A 22,940-nucleotide genomic window follows, 5' to 3' on the forward strand; every position below is an offset into this window, starting at 1 on the left:
CTTTCCCGCCCCTCAGCGCCGTGGCCCCGCCCTGCCCACAGGCACCACCCACACGCTCTCCCATTGGTCGACTCCTTTCCTTCCCGCCTTCCGCGTCCCCTGGGACTTCACGGGAAAGCACGCGAGAGGCGGTGGCGCCGTCGGGACGTCACGTAGCGTCACGTGAGAGCGTCACGTGAGGCGCCGCGGGGCGCTGGCGGCCCCCTGCCGCTGCCGTTAGCGCCGCAGGGAGCGCTTCTACCGGGGGCGGGCGGAAGATGGCAGAGCTCTGCGGCCTCGAGGCCGCCGCCTCTCTGAGGGGAGACGCGGAGGAGCCCAAGCAGGTGACGGCGGGGGCGTGGTTCGGAGCGGGGGCCGGCTGGGGCGAGCTGCGGCACGGCGCGGTGTGAGCGCGGCCCGGGGGTTCTCGCACAGGTGTGAGCGCTGCATACAGCTGCGTGAGGGAGGGAGTGCCGCTGCCGGCCTGGCGAGCGGCAGGAACGCACTCGTTGTGATTAAGCTATAATTGCAGGCAGTGTTCTCATCCTTACATTTAAGTGCAGCGCGCTGCGTTTTAATTACCTAAATGACACGCTGAGGATCCGTTTCTCCTTTTAAGTGTGTCAGTTCAAAGCTTTCCGTGTAACTGCAGCGGCGTGTTTTGCTGCTTGTGTCACTCACCATGAAAGGACTTAGCAGGACGAGTCGTCCTTTGCCTTTAAAGCCGCAGAAGCGCCAACTGATTTCCCTTTGGAAACCAGGGCTCGGTGCTGTTCCTTGGAGGCAATGAAGTGAAGAGCAGCGCTGTGGTGAAGTACTCCTCAGCCCCACCGCAAGCAGCCTTTGCCTGGCTGCAGGAGAAGACAGACCTGAAACTGCCACCTGCAAATTGGTTACGTGAAAGTGCCAAGCTGGGACCTGCAGGCACGACTGTTCTTGGCAACAACAAGAAGAGCACACCGTTCTCAAGGTACATACAGCAGGCTCTGTTGATTTTTTTTTTCCAGATCTTTAAGACTAAATCCAGTGGAAGGTTGAAGTTCACTAATTTTTTTCCTGTAACAGCGAAGTATCGCTCCTTTTCCATCCTCCGTTTCTGTCTTTATGCTGTCTGTTTTGTAAATTATTAATGATGCCCCTAATGCTGATGGACTTCATTTTTTCAAGTGTGTAATGGCAGCTTCAATGAGGCAATGATGCAGACTTTGTGTCTTCATGTCCTTCTCAGGCTGGCTATTGTCAGTTCAAAACTGAACTAATCTGCTTGAGCTGGCCACTCTGCTTTTGGTAGGGGGTGAGAATGGAACAAGCGTGGTTTCCATGGGCAGTAAAGGAGCAAACTTATGTCTGTTCTGGTTCTTTATAAATTGGAACTAGCTAACTAATAGCAGCAAAAAGCTTTGTAGCCATATCAAAAGTAAACACAGAAAGGAAAAACTAGGGACAAACCCAGAAAGTGATGTTACCTTTATGCATGGATGCTTGCAAAATAGTTAAATGAGGTGAGTTGAGGATGTGTAGAAATAAGAGTTTTAAATCCTCTACTGAGCAAGCAAACTCACGGTAAATCAACTAGCTAGTGAAATTTAGCAGTTTGCTGAGGGCCTTTGTTTAAATCCTCATAATCAAATTTTAGGGGATAAACATCTTTGAGCACGACAACTTGCTTAATACTTATGATTTTTTTTTTATTTCAACAAAACACAAACTGCTTTTTAGTGTATTTTGAACTTGAATCTAAGGTTTTCCAATAATATCTGTGGAAAACTTGTGGGCTGTCAGAACAGTGCTGTTAACTAACCTTAGGTCTCATTATATCTAGTAACGTTTAGCTAGATTCGGTTGTGTGGTTTTTTTTTTGTTCTGAAAAAGCTTTCAGAGTGTTTCCTTGCTTTGCAGAGCAAGGTCTTTGATCTCCCTATGTACTTAATGACTTGAACTATTTTCTCTATAGCTTTGGAATGGCATATGACTTCATTGACTCCATTGGAAATGATGTGGATGTTGTGTCTGATTCAGAGGTGTGTGTAACTTTTATCATTCGAACTTATGCCTTGTATAAACCTTACCATAAAGTACTGTCCTGTCTTCTGTCATCTTTGTGTTTATTGAGGGAAAAGTGAAGATCTACTGATGCAGCTCTGCATAATTCAGATAAGATGATTCAGAGGAAGGAAGATGCATGTTCTTCTATGTGTTTATCTTGGACAGATAACTGCTTTGACTTAGAACTCTGTCCAGTTGTCCTCTGGGTACCTGACAAACTGTTATTTCTGTGGCAAGGATAGAACTTTCAACTCCAAACCATAAACTTTTTTTCTTAGTCACTTTTAAGAATGTATCCTTTGTGTCCAGTTTCCTAAGAATTCTGTCGTATAGTGATGTATAACTATATGGAAAGTAATCTCTGTTCTCTTTTCTCCTGTAAGAATATTAAAAAACTTCTGAAGATACCTTACAGCAAGTCACATGTGAGCATGGCAGTACATCGCATTGGGAGGACGCTCTTGTTGGATGAACTAGATATTCAAGAACTCTTCATGAGATCATCTCAGGTTAGCTTTCTTTTTGTGTTATATACCATACAGTCAAAATGCATTGTTTTGGGGGTAGTGTAGCCAGCAAGAAAGCACATATCAAAGTTCACGAGACCTGTGTACTGGTACAAATGATTTGTGTGAAGCATATGCTGCTGCAATTGGTTTAATCACAAACTATGACAGAAAATCTGGTATCCTTATATTCATGGTATTGTAGGGTTAAAATTCTACTTTTTTTTTTCTGTAATTGCCTCCATATTGCTCTGCAACTATTAATTTTATTAATTCATTGTTACTGTGCAGTCTCTTACCATGTACATGACTTTCTTTAATGAGAAGTTGACTTTGTTGAAATGTAACTTCTTTTAGGTGGTATCTTTTCAATACATAATCAAGAGTTTAGTGTTGGAGTTGATTTTTTGATGTTGTAGTTGATATTCATAAGGTAATGAGGTACTCTGCTTAGTTTGCAAGTGCATCTTGATGTTAATTTCATGTTATATTGACTAGACAGGGGACTGGACATGGCTGAAAGAGTTTTATCAAAGGCTAATTGATCAGAAGTGGCAAAGAAAGAAGAAGAGTAAAGAGCACTGGTACCAGAAGGCTATCCTTTCCAAATTTTTGTATTACAGGTAACCTTATGTCTGCATGCATTCTGCACCAACTTCTGATCGGTTTATTATTTTGAAGTGAATGTTAGAATTTGTCCGTCTTAGTTGCTGCTTTATCCTTACATGGAAGAGTTTGAGAGATGACATCATGAAATAACAGGACTGTCTTTTTATTATGAGTTGGGGTACGTGAAAGTATAAAATTAAGTAGCGCAGCTTAACTTCTCTCAGTATTCTTTCTCAAAAATGGATTTCACTTATGTGCAAAGGATAGTGATGCCTCCCACAATACAGTAAAACTTGTCCTCATAGCATTCTTCTAGCATATTAGCAAAGCTGTTCTCTGAGACTGATGCATCAAAACAAACTTAAAAATTCTATAGAAGATTGTGTATTGTAAACTTCTTAATGTTTTGTCAGCATTAATGGTGATGGAGCTGCTCAGCCTGTTCCTTCCAGTTCAAAACAGCATGAGGAGAGTGCTGTTCCAGGTGAGAGCGATGAGGCAGGAAGGGCCTCTTGGCCAGCTCCTTTTGAAATGCCTTCTTCATTATCTGAAGATCCAGGTGCCTCTAACCAGGTTAGTGTATTTAAATGGAGTGTTAGTTTTTGTAGGGGATATGTATTCCAAATAAGATGTTGTCTGTATTAGGTTTTCAGAGGTGCTGCTCTTACAGTCATTGTGTCAGAAAGACATGAATTATAGTAACTTGGCAGTATGTGCATTTTTAGCTCATGCCAATGTTTCTGCACTCAGAACTTGGAAAGGAATTTTCTTATTTTTTGGTCACTGTAATATTAAATACACATATGTTTTTTGAGAGAGAAAACTTTTGGCTAACAGTAGTTATCAGTGACTTTATCTGAAAGTAGGCAAACTTGATATTTGGCTGGTGTGCATAGAAGCTTATGGTTTTGAGCTGCTTTTTTTAATTACCATGGAAGTTCTATCGTGGCCTTGAATTTATTGGTGAAGGGGAAGATAAGAATCTATGAAAACGTTTGCAAAACAATTAAGTAATGTGTACAAATGCTTGCTTTGGGATAACACAAATAGAAGGGAGCGATGTTAATTATGCAACAAACTACTGTTAGTATTAAGCTCTATTCCAGGGTTTCTGTGTGGCTAGTCTTGTTTATGAATACTAGTCCTAGTGATCTTGAAGTAATGCAGTACAGGAATTGGTGAAGATTCTGAGAGGATGAAAAATACTGTATTCAGTCTATGGTCTGGATTATCTTTATTGTGCTAAACAGTGGTGGTAAATAGTATGCCAAATTCCTTGAATAGTTAACTTACGATGGTTCTTACCTATGTTGACCATCAAATCATAACATCATGTGTTCTGGTACAGTAACTTTTTAAAGTGGAGGGATAATTCAGCACTTGAATGCTCTTAGAAAAAGAACTACTCCTTTCTCACTTTCTTGAGGAGTTACTGCCAGATCACTCTGCAAAGAAGCTGTTGTGCATTTGTTAAGGTGTTGGTTTAAATTAAGTAAGACAATGAGATAGTAGATTTATGCTCTGGAGGTTGATAATCTTGTACTGCCTCTTGGGGAATAAAGTGTTCCTGGAAAATCTGTCTTCCTGAAGATTATGAGGATGTAAGAAATGAAGTACAAAACTTTTGGAATTAGCTGTAGCAGAAGAAATGTTCTAGTCACTGACTGGAGGCTTCTATATTTTTATATATATATATATTTTAACATGGTAAAGGTAAAAGTTCTTGTCTTCTATGCTTTTGTCATTCAGAATATAAGCATACAACTTTCTTCTATGGCCTAAGTTACCTCAGCAGTGGAATCACTCCTTATACTTGTGCTCTTCACAGGGAAGTGTGCCTCTTGAACCCTCATATATAGTGGGGCATGTGGCCTCAGCCCCCAAAGAACAAAACCTGACTACTTTGTTCAATGACGGGGAAAACAGTCAGGTATGCTATGTGTCAAATTTGAGCTCAAACACAACTTCCCCAATTTAATCAGACACTTCAAAATTTGGTCTAAATTGGAGCCAAGAGAAAAACTTGAATCTCCTGTAGAAGTAGCTTTTGTGGCATCTGTGATCTCAGTCCTTTAAGTTAACATGAATGCATAGCATAGTTCATTTTGTGCTGTCTTTTATTTGCTGCTTTTGCATCTTGCTTTCTCGTAATTCTGCAGATAGTCGCAGAGAACTGTGTTTATAACTGATTTATAGACCAATTTTTTCTCTTAATGAAGGGACTTAAAAATGACTTTGTTCGTAACATCTTGTGGACCTTTGAAGATATTCACATGTTAGTAGGATCAAATATGCCAATATTTGGAGGTGGGAGATACCCTGCTGTGAGCTTACGTCTCAGGTGAATTGATTGCATATGCCAGCCTTTGCTGACTGGTTGCTTTGCTTTCCTATTTAGCTATCTGCAAGTTTTTGGTTGACTCTAGATATTTGCATGCCGTTTAAACAATCAAATTCATGCTTCAAACCTAAGTGGCAATGGCATTATAAAATCCTGGAATTCAGGGAAGTCCCATAGCCCTCCTGCACTGGAACTTGAGATGTTCTGCTGCTTTTTCTATCTATCTGAATCTTTATTTGAAAGCAGTGGCTGTGTGCAGCCTTTCATGAGTCTTTAACGTGCATTTAAGTTTTAAGATACTATTTAGTCTGTACATTTTTTGTATTTCTATTTTAATAAAGGATGGCAGTCATGTTTCTCTTAATGGAATTTCGAATTTCACTAACTGCTTGTTAGGCACTGCATAAGTACTTAAAACTTATTTCTATAGAAACTGTGTTCTGTTTTCTATTCATTAGTACACTGCTGCTTGCTTGGTTACTGGTCTGTCTGTTCCTGCCTATGCACTGACAGAATGAGCAAAAACTTGAAACTTGTTGGACATATTTGTCATCTTAAGATGCATCTAGAAATTAACAGTGCTTTGCTTTCAAAGGAATTTTGGAAAGTCTGGGAGAAGGCCTGTGCTATAAATAAGTGCTGCCAGTGCTGCCATTCCTTTAGAACTTCCTATCTTGGTAATAGCATGACATGTGAATCTTGTTCAAGCTTTGGTGTCAGTGCAGGCAAAAACTCAAACTGCTGAAGGAACGTATTCCATTGTTTGCCTCTACAAAATATAACAATTAACAAACAAGTGTTTCAGTGCCATCCACTAAGGTGACTTAAGTCTAAATCCCATTAGTAAACATCATTTATTTTCTGGAGAGTAAACAAAGACTTAAATAACACCAGGAATACTTGTTTCTAGGGATAACAACAAGCCAATAAATGTGTTAACAGGAATTGACTATTGGTTGGACAACTTAATATGCAATGTACCAGAGCTTGTGATGTGCTTTCATGTTAATGGGATTGTTCAGGTAAGCCTGACTGTTTGTGCCTAGTCCATCAATCATTCTGTTTCTAAAACTGTTGCAGCTGTAACAGATCTTTCAAATCTTACTGTTCTGACGGAAAGATTACAAAATCTTCATTGCAAAGCAAGAAATATCTACAGAGCTTGCAACAGTCATCTAAAAATATCTGTTCTTTTTTCTTCCTTCCCTGAATGTAAGATTTCCATTTGCTCAGATGTACGAAGACAAAAAAAATGAAAGAATATGGCTGCAGAAGTACACCAGTTTCTTGCATCTTAAAATGTGGTGCATGCTTCTTAATTGTTTCAATTAAGGAACAACACAAGAGCCTGCAGATACCAGCTGGGTTTTCAGTTGCACTTGGCAGCATATGGTTGCTGACTATGTTTCACTGATGTTGTAGGTAGATGCTGCACTGCTTCTTTTTCACCTTTTGTTCTCTATTTACTCAGTCATGTTTCTCTTAACAGTGGATCATCTTTAAAGGCAAGCATAGTTTGATAATACTACTCAAAAATTGTAAAGTAAATCATGGAAATAACTGAATTTTGGCATTGTATTGTAATGATAGATGGTTTCTTTAAGCAGATAGTAGAGATTCTGATCTGTACATTTGTGTGGTGGTGGCAAAAAAAAAAAACCCTCCTAATCTTGTTTTAAAATATATTCCTTGCAGAAATATGAAATGATCAAGACTGAAGATATTCCCAACTTGGAGAACTCTAATTTCTCTACCAAAGTGATAAAAGATATTGCTCAAAATATCTTATCTTTCTTGAAATCGAATTGCACCAAAGAAGGACATACATACTGGTTATTTAAGGGTAAGTAAACTGAGATTAACATAAATCTTTCCTCAGTTTATGTCATGCTGCTTAATAAAAAGTCTTGCCTTTCAGCAAGTGGGAGTGATATAGTAAAACTCTATGACCTAACAACCCTTTGTGAAGAAACAGAAGACAAATACCAAAACCCTTTTACAATGCCAGTGGCAATTCTTCTATACAAGTGAGTTTTTTAAGTAACTTCTGTTGTAACTTCTGTAATTTCTGTGTGTAAACTGTGTTCTCACTAAGTCTTGTAGACCTGTTAAAACATTTGGAAAGCCATTTGTAGTGATCTTGCTTAAAGCTTTTTTCCTTATAGCACGAAGGAATTCACTAGTTTTTTCAACTTTTCCTCTTAGAGTTGCTTGCAATATGATGCTGAAGAAAAACCAGAACAAGAAACACTATGGCACTATCAGAACATTGCTTCTGAATTGTCTTAAGTTACTGGACAATGGCAGACATCCTCAAGTAAGAGCATTATGTTCTTGTACCTTTTTGTAAAGGCAATGGAGAAGTTTTCTTGGTGGTCAGAACCCTTCCTACTTAGGCACCTAAATCCAGAACTTGAAGCCTTAAAGCTATTACTTAGTGTTTGTATAATCATAGAGACACGTGGAGTCAGTAATTTGAGTGTTTATGTTCCACCTTAATATAGAATGGTTTGGGTTGGAGGGGATCTCTAGGATCATCTAGTTCCATGATGAGTTCCAACTAGTTCCAACTTAAAATTGCTGATTCCAGTTCAAGAGCTAGATGCCTAAAAGCAGGTCACTTTAATGCAGCGTGTGGTTTGTTTTAGTTTTTTTCACTGGATCTGACCCAAATTTCCTAGCAGATTTGATGCAGTATGACTCATCCCTGAGTCTCAAAATTCCTCTTGTGGTAGGAATGTGACTGCTCTCTGAGCAAGACTTCAGGCTTTGAGTAAACTTGAAGTAGAAATCTTAATCTTGATGTTAGGAATGCTATTTTTGGTGGCATAATTATCAGGTATGTTTGTTCATTAATAAGCCTTTCTGCAAGCACTACTTGTAGGAGAAAGAAATGTTTATATAGAATGAGTATATATATTTATCATGCTGTATTAATCTTAGGTGTTATTGCAGAGAAGCAGTTTTGGCCACATTGTGTTTCAGGCATTCATGTTCTCTGCCTTGAAGGGAGAGGTAGGAGGGTTATGGAGTGGAGTATGCAGGCCTGAATACTGCGGCACACTTAAGGAAGAAATGAGTTGTTTCTGTATGAAAATAAACTTAAAAGTGAGGAAACTGTGCTAGTTTTAGATCGCAGAATCATAGAATCTTAAATCATCACCAGTGTGCCTTGGATTTCTCCTGATGTGCTATGTAACTGAATCTTGCTGCTGCTATAGGATAGCTTTTAAGTGCCCACTATTTAGTATTTCATAATTATACACAGTCAGAGTTTCAAAATACATTGATAATATTAAAACATGCAAATAAATAAAGCAAAGCAGCAGGAAGAAATGAAATGCAGATCTCTGAATGCTTAAATCTGCTGGAGAAAAAAAAAATAAAGGTGGGAGCTCCCAAATTATAGATAAAACTGAAAAGATGGAAGGAAAAAGTTGATAAAATGGCACTCAAAAGAAGAAAAGGGTGATGAAGAGCTGCCCTTCTTTATGAATGAAAGAAAGATATGGGACAGGGTGGCCCTAATTTTCTAATTCTTACCTTTGTCCTCTTCTGCAAGACAAGAGACAAAGGCCCTGAGAGGGCTGTCTTCTAAAACAATTTTTAGATTGGTGGAAGGCATAAGGGCAGGTTGCTTTCTAGAAGTTTGGAGAGGTTTATAATTCATTTGTATCTGTAAGGTGGGTAAAAGCAAATGTGGGTGAGCTTGACTGCCTGCTTTGTTTGCACATACAGTGGTTAACTGGCTGTCTCCTTTGACTTGTTTCTTAAATGTTCAAACATTCAGTGCTCAGGCAAGGTGAGAATACAGACTGTAATTGCAGATTATCGAATATCTGTTTGTATGCACTGTTTACTCCTCATTCTTAAGTGAAAGTGTATTGCTGTTGCCTTTCAAAAGAGAATTTTTACATGGAAATGAATCACTGGTTTTTTTTTTCCTTTTCTGAAAAGATTATTGCTTCAGCAAACTACATGCTGTCAGAGCTCTTTCAGTTGGATGAGCCTAAAAAAGAAGACAATACAGACTTCCCTATAAATGGAAATTCTGATGAAAGTTATAGTGAAGAAGAGGAAGAAATGCCAGACAGTGATGAAAATGGTTCTTACAGTAACAGTTCTGATCCACCAGATGACAACAAAGCAGTGGCAATAATAAAATCTGTAGGAGAGTTATCAGTACCAGAAAAATACAAGTCTGTTCATCGAATTCGTGTAAGTAAAGTTATGGGTTTTTGTTTAAGGAATTTATTGAAAGCTTCAGTTGATACTGCAAAATTCAGTTACCTATTAGTTTTGTCATAAGCTGTCACTGTGTGTTTTCTCTTCTTTAACTGTGGTTTTTCATTTCTTTGGTTTTTTTTTATAACAGTATAGATGTTAAATTAAATCCTACAGTGATGACCAGGTATGAATTGCTGTCTGAAACAATGGAAAGAAATACCATGATGCTTTTCAATGTGGAGATCAAATGTTTTGTCAAGCTTTTTTTTCTTGCAGTCTTTTGTTTCTTATAGCCAGTAGTGTTGTTATTTTGTACTTTGAATTTCTTTTTTCTGTTTTTGTTATTTTTCCCTGCTGCGCCCTCAATCAAGCCTAGTTGTGCATTTCCTGTCTGCCATGGTGCTGAAGAACGTTGCAGGCTTGTGCTTAGCTACGTCCTGGAGGTGAGTTCACTATCAAATTTGTAATGGTACTTCAGCTAGTGTGCAGTTCTTCATGTGTTGTGTATTTGTGAAGTATTGATTTCAAAATGAATTAAGGCAATTCTTCTTGCAGGGCTTGAAGTCTGTTGACAGCAGTGTTAAAAAAGAGAGTGACCTTCCTGCTGCTGACCCCAGCACACCAATCCCATTGAAATATGAGGATGAATCCACCAGTGGTGGTCCCGAGTGTTTGGAAAAACAGATGGCCTTGTTTTTAGACAAAAGTAAGTTGTATTGTTGTGCAAATAAGACCTTTCCAGTACCAGCACAAACTGCTGCCACTTCATTTTGATTGACAAAACACTGTACTTGTGTGTTGCTAATTATGCTGTTGTATAAGCAAGAGAAAACACAGAGCATAAAAACAAAATTGGAGACCATGATCTGTTCCTCTTTAAATATGAATAGTGTATTTGGGATATTTTGCATATCAGAGCATCTCTTGTTAGTAAACACATAATGCTGCTGTACCTTATTTAGTTGTACCTTTCACGTGATTTCCACAAGGGCTTAATAGTTTGTGCTTTGGATGTGGTGTGAGGAGCACTGCAAGTTGTTTGTGGGGGCTGTGTTGTGTTTGTGTTTGTTTTTGTTATTGTGTGGTTTTTTTTTAATTTTAGTTTTGCTGTCTCCTTTTTTGTGTGTGTGTGATTTGGAAGCTTTGTGAAAGAGCTTTTCACTTCTGACAGATTGCCCCTCATGATGTTTACTGCTGGATATTATGTTTATAAATGTGTTACAGTTACAGATTATCTATACTATGAAGTTAAAGAGGATTTCAGTGTTTATTTTTTCCTGTAGCTCTAAACTGTGGAAGGAAGCAGAAAAGACAGGTGTTTTTACTATGTTTAGATATTTGAAGTCCAGAAGTTTCTGTCTACTTCATGTTGCTCTGGAGTCTCCTAAAAGGGAATAGGAAGGACTCCTATTCTGAAAGTACCAGAGTGTTCTGCTGGTGATAAGTGCTTTGTAGGACGTTGCTTGTGCAAATGTCAGAAAGAAATGGGAGTATATTTTTGCGATTCCTCAATCTTTCCTATTTCTTCCTTTTCTAATTTAAATTCTTAAATAAGCAAAATCAGTTTTGAGTGAAGCATCAGAGCAATTAAATGACTGTCTTCCACTTCTGTGATTCTCATGAATGTCAGTGAACTGGAGATATATTAATACTTTCCTGTTTGTTTTTTATCAGATACTTGACCACATAATATAATGTCTGTATTAGAAAGTTGCACTGTGTTGAACTCTCAGAAGTAACAGTGCTGTTAATATGGATTGTGTGATTTGTTTGTATGGAGATTTACTGCAAAATTTTACTGAGGTCAGCTCAACAAGAACAGTGTGCTGATTTCAGCTGTACTGCAGCCAGGCTCTATCTTCTGCCTTTGCTCTTTGGAGCTGATGACACATTGCAGCTGCTTGCTTTTTTATTTAGAAGCGTGAGTTTCATGGAAAGTGTGGGAGATAAATATTGCACAGATCTCAAAAGAGACTTGACTTGATTTCTGGATCTGCACTGGAGTTCTTCCCTAGAATAGTAATGGTGCTACTCATTTGGGTCATAGTGATTGAACTCAACCTAGAGAAAAGTAACTCAAACTTAAGGGAGAAATTGGTTCTTTTCAAATCAAAAATTCACTTCTGAATATCATGTGCATGCAGTATATGAGCATTCTGTGCCTTTAATTCCTTTTATCTTAAAGAACGTGCAGTTTTTCTAGCACTCAGTAAGGATTGTCAGTTTGCAGGTCAGGCTTTGTAGGTCCAGCTGTAAACAAGAGCCTCAATTTTGTGTGCTTCTCATAGTTTGTGCTGCTTATTCTGCTTCAACCCTCTTAGTCAGGACAACAAAATTCTGTCCTTTAACATCAGAACTTCTAATGTGCTTGCATTCCCTAGCTGCTGCTTTCTGCTTCCATAATCACTGCAGCATCGAAGGCAGAATCATGATCTTGTGCTGATGCTGATGTCTTTGGTCTTATTTGTAGGAATGATTAGATTATCCAATTCCTATAGTGCTGGACAATTCCTTAGTTTGTGGCAGTTAATACAGAAATAAAGCAAATATCATAAGAATTTGGCAGAACTCACCACAAATCATGCCTGCTACCAAAAGGAGTAGTCTTGGTCATTCCACCAGCATTTCAAAAGGTGTTGAGAATGTTGAAGTTTGGCTGCATTGTCACTGTACTCTTTGTATTCAGGTACAAGACTCTCAGGTGAGATGAGTGGAAAGGTTCCAAACGTTGGGTCCATCTTGTAGATGAAAAACAGTACTGTGCAATTTGGCATACTGTAGTGTTCAGAGCTGTAATGTGGCAATTTACATTCTGTCTGTATGCTGAAGTTGGGTCAGACCTCTGGTGTATTTTATGGAAATGAGATTTACTGAAGAGGTTCTGTTTGTTACAGTGGGCTCATTTCAGAAGGATAAGCATTCCAGTCAGTCAGGAATGATTCCTGGATCGTGGCAATATAAAATGAAACTCCAGCTCATTCTGAAATCATCAAAGGCTTATTATGTCCTGTCTGATGCTGCTATGATTTTACAGAAATATGGGAGAGCATTACGATACATCAAGCTGGCTTTACAATGCCATGGTAAGTTACTGAAGTTGTCACCTCTATATTGACACACTTCACAATATCAAATACTTGTATGCATGATTTACCTTAGTGGCATGCAGTGACAAATCATACGCCTGTGTGTTTAGTTAAACTAAGTGTCTAGCTCATCCTTCTGGAGAGAAGGAGGTAGTAAGAAGAACTTGCTCATCACCATTTGGGTAGAAGGCTACTACCACTTTGATGTGGTGGGAAGACTTTGAGTGCTGAAGCTGGGAGCATTCAGTCCTAGTAGCAGCACAGAGGTAACCTGTGTTCTTAGTACTGTCACTGCAAGCAGTTGTTGACTCTGGTAACACCTGGTGGTTCCCTTTTCAATTAAGTGTTCACCCAAAGTATCAGTTGAATTAGATACGCCTCTAAAATGAATTACATCCGAGGAAAGTGAGGGGGGGCAGAGGAGGAAAAATTGGGCTGTTTAGGATATTAAGTAATCAGGAAATGGAGTACACTTAGGGCTTCAGTGCTGCGTTTTGCTTCCATGTTTGTAGGATGTGAGGTGGTGGGGTGGTAAAACACAAAGCAAGAATGCTTGATCTCAACACAAAGCATTAGTATGTGTATGTTTTCAGTCTTGGGAGAACTTAAATATAAACTGCACTGCTTGAAAATTTGTTTATTTCAGACTATATCTGACTCAAGTTAATCCTGAAATGCAGTTTTCCCTGGTTGAAGTTTCTAATCTGAGATTAGCATTTGTAATCATCAGAGTTGATGCACATATTCAAGAAAGTAGTCGCTACTCTTAGGCCATCAGCTGTGTAGAATAAGTGTGATTTTAAAGCAGGTTAGTTAGTTACTCTCTGAAGAGCATGGGTTGTCTGGATACAGGGAATAAACATGGGAAGTAACATAAAACCAATTACACTGTCAGTCTGTGTCAAAACTTAAGAAATGTGATTCTCTCCTTCCTGCTCCTTCACCCATGGGATTCTTTTCTTTTAGATACCTACTGCTGTCTCTCTGCCAGCATGCTTCCTGAAGTGTTAGTATTTCTTTGTCAGTGCTTAACGCTTTGTGGCGATATCCAATTAATGCTCGCTCAAAATGCAAACAACAGAGCAGCGTACCTTGAAGAATATAACTACCAGACAAAGGAAGATCAGGAAATACTTCACAGTCTTCATAGAGAATCCAGCTGCCAAGGTATGGCACAGGTATAAGATAACTGTCGTAATTTGTCTATGTGACAGACATAAGTCACTTCACTGTGCTTCCTCCAATCTGTGCAGCAGTATCACTTCCAGAGGAGAGTTGGTTATGCCTCATTCTGTTTTAATCAGAGAAAACACCTTTTTTTATGGCAGACACAATAAGTTATCAAAATATTGTATGATGTGCCTGAGGTTGTAAATGGGCTGAAGGCATTAATTGTGTCCTGGGTAGATTCTGCTTATGTGTGAGAACTGTGATCATTCTGATGTGGGTCTTATCCTTGGTTATCTTTCTGGGTGATTTTCTCTGTATTGTCAGAGACTTGGATTTACTTGGAAATTCTATTTGACGTGGAGACATACATTGTGTTTTGATTTTTCTAGTGTTTGCCTGGGCTACTGACTTATCTACAGACTTGGAATGCCAACTTTCAGTCAGCTGCAAATGTTACGAAGCAGCTTATGAAATCTTACTTTTCAGTAACTTAAAGAAGCAAAACCCTGAGCAGCGTGTACAGGTGCTGAAGAGGATGGGTAATATCAGGAATGAAATTGGAGTATTTTACATGAATCAGGCTGCTGCAGTGCAGACTGAGAGAGTGGGTAAGCATTCTTGTTTTGCTTCTTACTGTATGCTGTTCCATCGACCCAGAAAAATGATTGTTCACTAATTGTGAAGGAAGTCTTGACCATTTCTGAATATTAAGATGACACTTTAACTCTGTACTAAGTATCAACTCTTCAAAAGGGTAGATTATAGCAAGACAAGGGGAAATGATTTTCATTTGTTTTGGTACTATTTTTCCGTGAATTTGGGTGTTCAGAATATTTTACTACATTTAAATGCTAAAAGGGCATCTTTAGAAATCTGTGAGGAAAAACTAGCATAACAAACAGATGTTAGTTTAGTGTCCTTGGAGAATTTGCATTAATGGAAAGCTTTGTGCTTTAACTTCAGTGAGTAAGAACGTATCAACAACAGAGCAGCAACTCTGGAAGAAAAGCTTCTCTTGCTTTGAAAAAGGCATTCAGAACTTTGAGTCAATTGATGATGCCACCAATGCTGCTCTCCTGCTGTGCAACACAGGAAGGCTCATGCGAATTTGTGCTCAAGCTCACTGTGCAACTGAAGGTGACTTCAAAAGAGAATTTTCTCCAGAAGAGGCCCTTTATTATAATAAGGTAACACTCTACTTTTACAATGGCCCATACCCTATTCTACCTTATAACACAGAATTTACATAAACAGCTTAGAATCTTTTAAACAATGGAGGTGTTGGGATGGAGAACTTGGTGGTTTATCTAGATACAGCAGTTGGCAAGATTGATAAGAGGCTGTGGAACTTCTGGTTTCATGTTAAATGTAGTGGGAAGTATGGCATACCTGAATGCTTCCTTTTGAGTGTGTAAAAAAATAAGTAGTACTGAACTGTTGCCCCAAGATAACGGTTTTCAGTCATGTTCATTATGTAGAATAAAGCAGACACTTAAAATCAGTGATTTCTTCTGTTAGTACATTTGGGGAATAAAAAGCTACTGAGGGCCAGCGTGTCCTTTGGAGGTAACTTTGTTTTATTCTGATGGGCAAGTCAGGACTAAAATTATTATCAGAATGGGTATATGAAAAATATTTCAGAATACCTTTGCTCCTTCACCAATGTTTCCTTTCAGCACAAGTAAAAAGAAATGAATTTTCAGTTGTTTTGAATGTATAGTTCCTGCTTATATTTTATAATCTGTAGGCTATTGACTACTATCTGAAAGCACTAAGATCTCTTGGCAAGAGAGAGATGCATCCAGCTGTTTGGGATTCTGTGAACTGGGAGCTGTCTACCACTTATTTCACCATGGCAACTCTACAGCAGGATTACGCTCCATTATCTAGGAAGGCTCAGGAACAGGTAATGGAGTGGATTTGTGGCATCTACTAAAAGAAGCTGTTTTCTTGAAAAATGGAACAGCAAGCCAAGTTGATACTGGAAGAGCTTGTATAAAAGCTTTGTAATCTAATAAAAGTTTACAGTAGCTATTGCAAATCATAAAATGGTTAGTTATATAAAGATTTTCAGTTTTGTATTGTAAAAACACATTTAACCCGTACAAGTCCATGTAATGTGATTACTTTCAAACTGGAACACTGCTGCATGGTTTTCTTTCTTGTAGATAGAGAAGGAGGTCAGTGAAGCCATGATGAAGTCTTTGAAGTACTGTGATGTTGATACAGTGTCTCCACGGCAGCCTCTCTGCCAGTATCGCGCTGCAACCATTCACCACAGGCTTGCTTCAATGTACCACAGTTGCCTCAGAAACCAGGTACTATCACAACCTGTTTGGTTTTTCTGTATAGGTTCCATGTTTAACATGTAATATTTGTAAAGGCTGATATTTGTCCTCCTAACTGTAGTTGGAATACGTTTATTTAAAATCACTTAAGTGGGGAAATGTGAGCTGGCTTGTACTGAAGTCAGTGTGAAGTGCAGTTACTTTGGAATAGAATAGTTCATTTGGAAGGGACCTTCAGAGATCTAGTCCAACTGCCTGAGCACTTCAGGGCTAGGTGTAAGTTAAGGTGCGACTGTTAAGGGCACTTTTGACACAGCCAAACTTGTCTTGAATAATGACAGGCACAGAGCATCGACCACCTCTCTAGGAACCCTTTTTTAGTGTTTGTCCACCTTCAAGATAAGGATTATTTTCCTAAAATCTAGTTGGAACCTCCATGGTGCAGCTTTGTGCCATTCCTGTGCATCGTGTCATCAGTCTTGTCCTTTACAGAGTGTTTCAGCTTTATGGTTCAGTTTGTTTTAGGTAGTTCCACATACACATATTGATGATAAATATTTTCAGTTTGATTTTGCTTCTAAGTGACTCTCCTGATAATTCTGCTAACATTCTATTAGGCGATCTGCTAATGATTAATTAATGCTTGAGTGTAGACTTGCATGTTGCTTTTTGGGGTGTGTTGGAGGGCGGTGGTTTTTGGTTCTACTTAATATGAATTTGTTAATATGATCAATCATTGAAGTTATTGTATTTTCGTAGCTAGGGTAGTGATGGATTCTATAAGTGTGCTGGTTTAGCTTAGTTGAACCATTTTGAAGTGAGATGAGGAATCATTGTATCTCTTGTTTTCCGTAAGTATTTTTTCTAATGGATGCTTTCAGAACACGTTAATTGTCTGGCATTTACTATGTACCCTACTCTGAGCACAGGTTGGTGACGAGCATTTGAGGAAACAACATCGTGTACTTGCTGATCTTCATTACAGTAAAGCAGTAAGACTCTTCCAGCTCTTGAAGGATGCACCCTGTGAACTCCTTCGCGTGCAATTGGAAAGAGTGGCATTTGCAGAATTCCAGATGGCAAGTAAGTCTGTCTTTCTATGGTAGTCTTCTAAAATGCTGTTAACTGTTTTATTTCCTTTCTAAATAACTATAGTTGAGTAGGAGTAACACGCTTCTCAGAATACAGTCCACTTTGGAAGAAGAAAGGCATTTTTATCGCACTGTTCCTCAGTTGCCTAGGATGGTATACACTTCACGTGAACTCCTGAAATCATTGGGTGGAGATAAAAGTGCAATCCAGAATGAGTTGTTAATAGTGTCCTTGATTATTATTTTTTTCTCCTCTTCAGGTCAGAACAGCAGTGCTGGGAAATTAAAGACGTTGTTTGGGGCCCTGGATATAATGGCTAAAACCAAGTGTGCGTTCCAGCTTATCAGAAAAGACCTTGCAGCAGAGAGCGAGCAGGTAAATGAAAATCAAGTTATCTGACTGACTGCTCCCACGAATCTTGTGCATTCATATAAAAGCAGTCAATTGGCAATTAAGGTATTGCTTGCCTACTTCTCAGTCAACTTAGTTAAATTGAACAGAAATGGAACCTTCTGCAATTCCCTTCCAGCCTTTATGTGGAAGTGGCTGAAAAAGCTTAATCTAGAACTTGCCTTTCTCCAAGTGGTGTCAAAAGTTCCACCTCTTACCCCAGCACTTCAGAATTAGAAATTTCTCCAAGAATTGTCTTCCTCTTATTTTTTTTATGCTCAGATCTCTGGATTCAGAGCCTTTTTGTCCCTCTGTATTAAAGTGTTTTTATAAATTTCAGCAGTGTTATATAAATGTTACAGGAATTTCTTGAGGTGCTGAATGGATTAACACGTGCCTGTATATGGCCCTATACAGATTCAGTCTTTGAATGGGATTGTGTGTAAATGTTATACTACCCCTTAAATACATTAAGTTCTTTAAGACGTGTACAACATAAACAACTATAGAGAGAATTCTCTTTTAGTATTTCAGTATTAAAGTGTGGAAGGACGTCTGCAGCTACTGTTGGTGATGCCTAAATAAATAACTACTCATATTTGCTGATGTACCAATCCTTTACTGACAATTTGAGCAACAGATTGACTATTCAAGTCTGTATTTTCCTGGTAGTTTTATGATTAAATATTACAGTACATAGATTTAGCAAAAGCACTTGGTGTAACTTGTGTGCAGTGTGTCTACAAAGTAAGTACTGAGGTCTCATAACCATGAAGTCACAGTAATTGTGATGTTGGTGCCATTCTTGTAAAGTGTAAGCTAACCTGCAAAGTATGGTCATCTGACTTGAGTATCATTCTTCTAATTGTGGAGTCAAGTGACATGTTTTCCTGTCTTTATCTTTTTGTAGATAAGCAAGGGTGAGAGTAATGCTGAGAGTTTATCACCTAATGAGTCCTCCACTGCCCTTAACAAGGAAGAAGTAATGAAACTGCTTAGTATTTTTGAGTCTAGAATGTCATTCCTTCTCCTCCAATCTATTAAATTGTTAACTTCGACAAAGAAGAAAACTGGGTAAGCTAAACCATTATATGCATACATAAATGTGATTTGGATACATAAATCTATACAAACTATGTACTCTTATGAATGCAAGGATATGTGATGTTTATTCCTTTCTGATGCAGACTTCTGTGTGGAGGAGTTGGGGTGTCCTTTGGTCATCTGAAGCTGGTGGTTTTTAGGTGTAATTGAAGGAGTGACCTTCACCTTGTGGCAGTTTTTTGTCTCTCATTTTCTGATGGGATTCCAGGACAAAGTGGATGGAAGTGGACTGATTCTTTTCAAATAAGAAAAAAGCTTATAATAGTTATCTGAGAAGCACAATACAGTTATGAATTGCAGATGCTTTATCATGCTCTGTGATAGCTAGCTTATCCTTCAGAGGATATACTTTCATGGGCGTAAATTGAGCAGAATGGCTTGACTTGTGCTGCTGTAACCAGCTTGTCATACTTGTCACTGTCCTGACTCTATTTATACACTTATTTTAGATGTAATTATGTGTTCACTTCATTAGGGGCCGTTTGTCTTACTGGCATCAGTCTTCATCTGTGGTAGGACTCTTGAAAGTCAGTGAGGGGAAAAACTGCTGTTTACTACTGGTAATTAGATCTATCTTGATAACAAAATGTACCAGTGACAGCATAGGTAAGCACACACAACTCTTCATTATAAACACAGGCAGACCAGAGTGAGCTAAGAAGCAGTCTTCTGTCTTGCTACTGCTGTGATCTGCTGTGGCAGTCTAATTCCTTAAATTGCTGTTCTTTCCACTGGTTAAATATGAATGTGCTTAAGGTTGTTTTTAGGATCCAGAGAACACTCCCCCAGTAGCAGATATGTTTGATTATAGATGCTACAGTGGCATACAATTGTTATTTCTACTGTAACAAAGTTGATTTATGGAAGTGCAGCATTAGAGAATTTTTGGAAGTTGTTAATTGTTTGTCACTTTGAAACAGTGCTGATGCTCACTGCTGTTTTGCTACAGAAAGTTGTGAAATGGAATAATCCTGCACAGTAAGTTGCTTGCTGGTAGGAGCCTGGCAAGTGGGAATGATGAGGCTGAAAAGCCTGTGTGCCTTTCTAGCAGTGGCTTAGGTGCGTTGTTAGGGGTGTTCACTTACAGAAAAGCTTCCACAAGGTGGCAATCTGAATATGTAAAATGCAAAGGATTGAAGTAGAACTCGTATGTAACCATGCAGCTGTCCCAAGTAACTGATTGAGCTATTCTCATCACTTTGTGATCTGGCTAAGTGTTGTGAAACAAACTCTTCTGTCTTTCTCATGGAGTCTCTTATGAATGAGGTTTCCTGCTGAAGATTTCATATAGGGAACAGGTTACAGTAAGGTGAAATGGGAGTGCTGCTGTAACATCTTAAACTGCTTTAAACAATGGTGGGTTGAGGCTCAGCTTAGCACTGTCTTTTGTGTAACCTTCTGTTGAACCTTTCTGGTACCTTGTGTAGGTTGCGTGTGTCTCCTTAGTTCTGCTTTACAGGAAGAAAATGTCTGTCTTCTGTTTTAATAACAGGGAAAACTGAAAAGGGAGGAAATGAGCACCCACGGATGCTATTGCAGGGCCTTAGATGTGCTTTGGCAAAGAATAGAACATGTGGAAAAACTGGTGTTTGATAGTGAAACTTGCAGACTAGCAATAAACCTGAATGAAATCAGTTTTACCTTCCAGAAGCTAAATGCATAAGTGCAACTGAACCGGGCTGTGTAAGTCAGAGGAAAAAGTAATTGAAATTAATACTTTGCTCTGGGAATTCTTGTAGCTTATCCTGGAAATTCTTTGCATTTCAGTGGCTTTTTATTGACTACCTGTTCTGTTTTATAATTAAATCTGTCTGATTTCTGCCAAATGTCATAAATTTAATTTGCTTTACCTTTTTTGTAACTCCCTGAGTATTCACAATTAAACTGACTGCTGCTTGCATGCGTGCACACTTTATTTAGTTGTAATGCTAATGGCAGCATTTCTTTTCTTCTGATTCAAGTCATTTATTAGTCTTGGATGTTAAATGTAAGGTGGCAGTGCTGAAGTAATAGGCCAGGTTGAGTAATAATAGGCCAGATAAATTATTTTCAATGATGTCTGTCAAATGGAGAAAACCGATGGGACATTAAACTGCAGGCTGGCAAAAAGCTCTTCTGTGTAAAGCTATTGGGCATGGAAAAGTCTCTAAAATACGGAAATAATTTAGATGTCTGGAACTTAAGAAAAGGATGGTAAAGTCATGGACTTGAGACTTGAACAGGAAAACATCCGTAGTGGGTAGGCAAGGCTGGGCTATAGCAAATACAGCAGCAGACAACTGCCCAGGAGCACATAGCATCTCAGGAATGGTCAGGTCTGATGGCTTTTGGCCTGATCAGATGAGATGAACTCTGACAGAAGTACAGGGGTTTGGCACAGAGACACTGACTGGAGGGTTTACAGTGTGAAATTAATAAAATGGCCAGACTGGAGTTGAAGAAGTTTGGAACTCCTTATCCTTCCTGCAGTAGGAACAGAGGCTCTGACTGCAGTGCTGGGAAATGCCACGAAATGGGAGCCAAAGAAGCAAGACTTAACAAATCAAAGCATCAGCCATGTGGTTTCAAAGAAATAATGTTATTGTTTGCTAATCGTTTTGATAATTTGTGGAATAAAATATTGTGGTCAGGTTAATAGCTTTTATCTGTTTCCTTTTTAGGGGCGTTAATGAAGAAGAAGTCACTCTTAAAACAAACAAGCAAGTTTACTCTCTTCTGTTGCGTGCAACTGCTAATAAAAGTATGACCCTGCTAGAGAGAATAGAGGTAATCCTAAACCTGCTAGAGCAGCTGTCTCAGAATAGTGAAGCCAGTAATGGTGGAATTCAGTGACTTAAGTGCTGCAGAAGAGCAGAAACAGTGCCTTGTGAATGCGTGGGATCAGTGGTATTTTTTCCCATGTGGTATTTGGATTTATCAGAGGTGATAAGCATACTGCCTACGTGGTTAACACAGTACACCTGGGAAAGTAGGAATTCCCTGTGAGCCTGTGATAACTCTGGCATGGTTTGGTTATTAGCGTTTCTTTGTTTGAAATGCAAAGGTGTGGGGTTCTGGATACAAACGGAACGTATTTCTTTTTACCTTGGAGAAAAGCACAATTTTTCTCTTAATGTTTGCATTGCTGCAAAGCCCATTACCTTTTTGCTTAGAAATATAACCTCACGAGTTGCTCTGTTTGATATTTAATGAGATAGACTTTGTAAGCAAAGCTTTATTGGAATACTTTAACCAGTAACATGAAACAAAGCGGTGCAAGGAGGTTTCTGTTGAATGTGTGGATACATTTCTCCCCTTACAGTCACTATTCTGCACGTGTGCCTTCCTTGCTTTGATGCAGGGTTCTTGCATTTGCCATTGCTGGTATTTCATTTGCAACAGGAGGTGAATGATCTTAGCTGTGTTGGAATTGATCCAGAATAGTGTTATCTTTTTCAGACTTGAAACTGTGAATAAAAGCATATTTTTAAATAAATATTTATTTAATAAACCTATGAATCGTACTGCGTTGTTTGTTATGCTTCTGTCAGTGAGGTGAACTGTTCAACAGAACTAGAACCATTTGAAAAGCACTGGGAGTTAGGAAAAAATACCTATAAATGCTGCATTTTTTTTCCTCTTGTAAATAAGTATAGCTCATAGCAGGTGGTAGAAATGGTGTTTAATCGTCATTTTAAACATACTGCCAGTTTCTGTGTGTATTGTTTGTAAGCCCTCCCACACTCAGACACGTACTGAATTAAATATTTAAGCTGTTTGTTTGGAGGCAGTGATTCTTAGTGCCACAGTGTCATATGCAAGATGAGGGTTTTGCTGTTTTGTGTATGGGACATGCTGTTTTTACCCAGGGGGAAAAAGCTTACAGAAACGTTTAGCCTAACAGTATTGGTGTGGTTTTACATTTGTATCTTTAAGTCTGTTTTCAGGAGATAGCTGAGCTTTCAGATGCAGCACAAAACTGCATCACCTGAAAGAAGGAAATACGCCTTGTGAAGGGGTGACAAATGAGAGACAGTGCGTCCCTGATTGCTGCTGCTTCTGCTTTGCAATGAGTGAGTTGTATGAAGTGGTGCACAGCAGGTGCTCGGGTTCTGCTGTCTTT

At 38.8% G+C, this 22,940-nt stretch overlaps 1 protein-coding gene across 2 annotated transcripts; it reads left to right on the top strand.

The window, feature by feature from the left end:
* The first annotated feature begins 177 nt into the window (after window positions 1–177).
* EDRF1 (erythroid differentiation regulatory factor 1) lies at window positions 178–22,328 on the top strand. Of its 2 annotated transcripts, XM_025152028.3 has the most exons (25): window positions 178–323; window positions 741–949; window positions 1,934–2,000; window positions 2,409–2,534; window positions 3,030–3,154; window positions 3,554–3,713; window positions 4,969–5,070; window positions 5,360–5,481; window positions 6,392–6,503; window positions 7,177–7,324; window positions 7,400–7,508; window positions 7,687–7,798; window positions 9,439–9,699; window positions 10,080–10,151; window positions 10,264–10,414; window positions 12,603–12,791; window positions 13,761–13,961; window positions 14,354–14,572; window positions 14,928–15,151; window positions 15,712–15,870; window positions 16,133–16,282; window positions 17,182–17,335; window positions 17,604–17,719; window positions 18,645–18,808; window positions 21,499–22,328. In XM_025152028.3, the coding sequence occupies exons 1-25, from the start codon at window positions 258–260 to the stop codon at window positions 21,668–21,670; spliced, it is 3,690 nt and encodes a 1,229-aa protein (XP_025007796.2). In that variant the 5' UTR covers window positions 178–257; the 3' UTR covers window positions 21,671–22,328. The 2 variants fall into 2 exon arrangements, with proteins under 2 accessions (XP_025007796.2, XP_040558753.1); XM_040702819.2 differs by lacking the exon at window positions 4,969–5,070.
* The last annotated feature ends 612 nt before the right edge of the window (window positions 22,329–22,940 follow it).

Source organism: Gallus gallus, chromosome 6 (genome assembly GCF_016699485.2).
Source record: "Gallus gallus isolate bGalGal1 chromosome 6, bGalGal1.mat.broiler.GRCg7b, whole genome shotgun sequence".
In the NCBI taxonomy this organism is placed as follows: domain Eukaryota; kingdom Metazoa; phylum Chordata; class Aves; order Galliformes; family Phasianidae; genus Gallus; species Gallus gallus.

Coding starts and splice junctions, on each gene's coding strand:
- EDRF1 (XM_025152028.3), top strand. CDS start 258: ATGGCAGAGCTCTGCGGCCTCGAGGCCGCCGCCTCTCTGAGGGGAGAC. Junction 10,415..12,602: donor GGCCTTGTTTTTAGACAAAA/GTAAGTTGTATT, acceptor TGTTTGTTACAG/TGGGCTCATTTCAGAAGGAT. Junction 17,720..18,644: donor TTGCAGCAGAGAGCGAGCAG/GTAAATGAAAAT, acceptor ATCTTTTTGTAG/ATAAGCAAGGGTGAGAGTAA.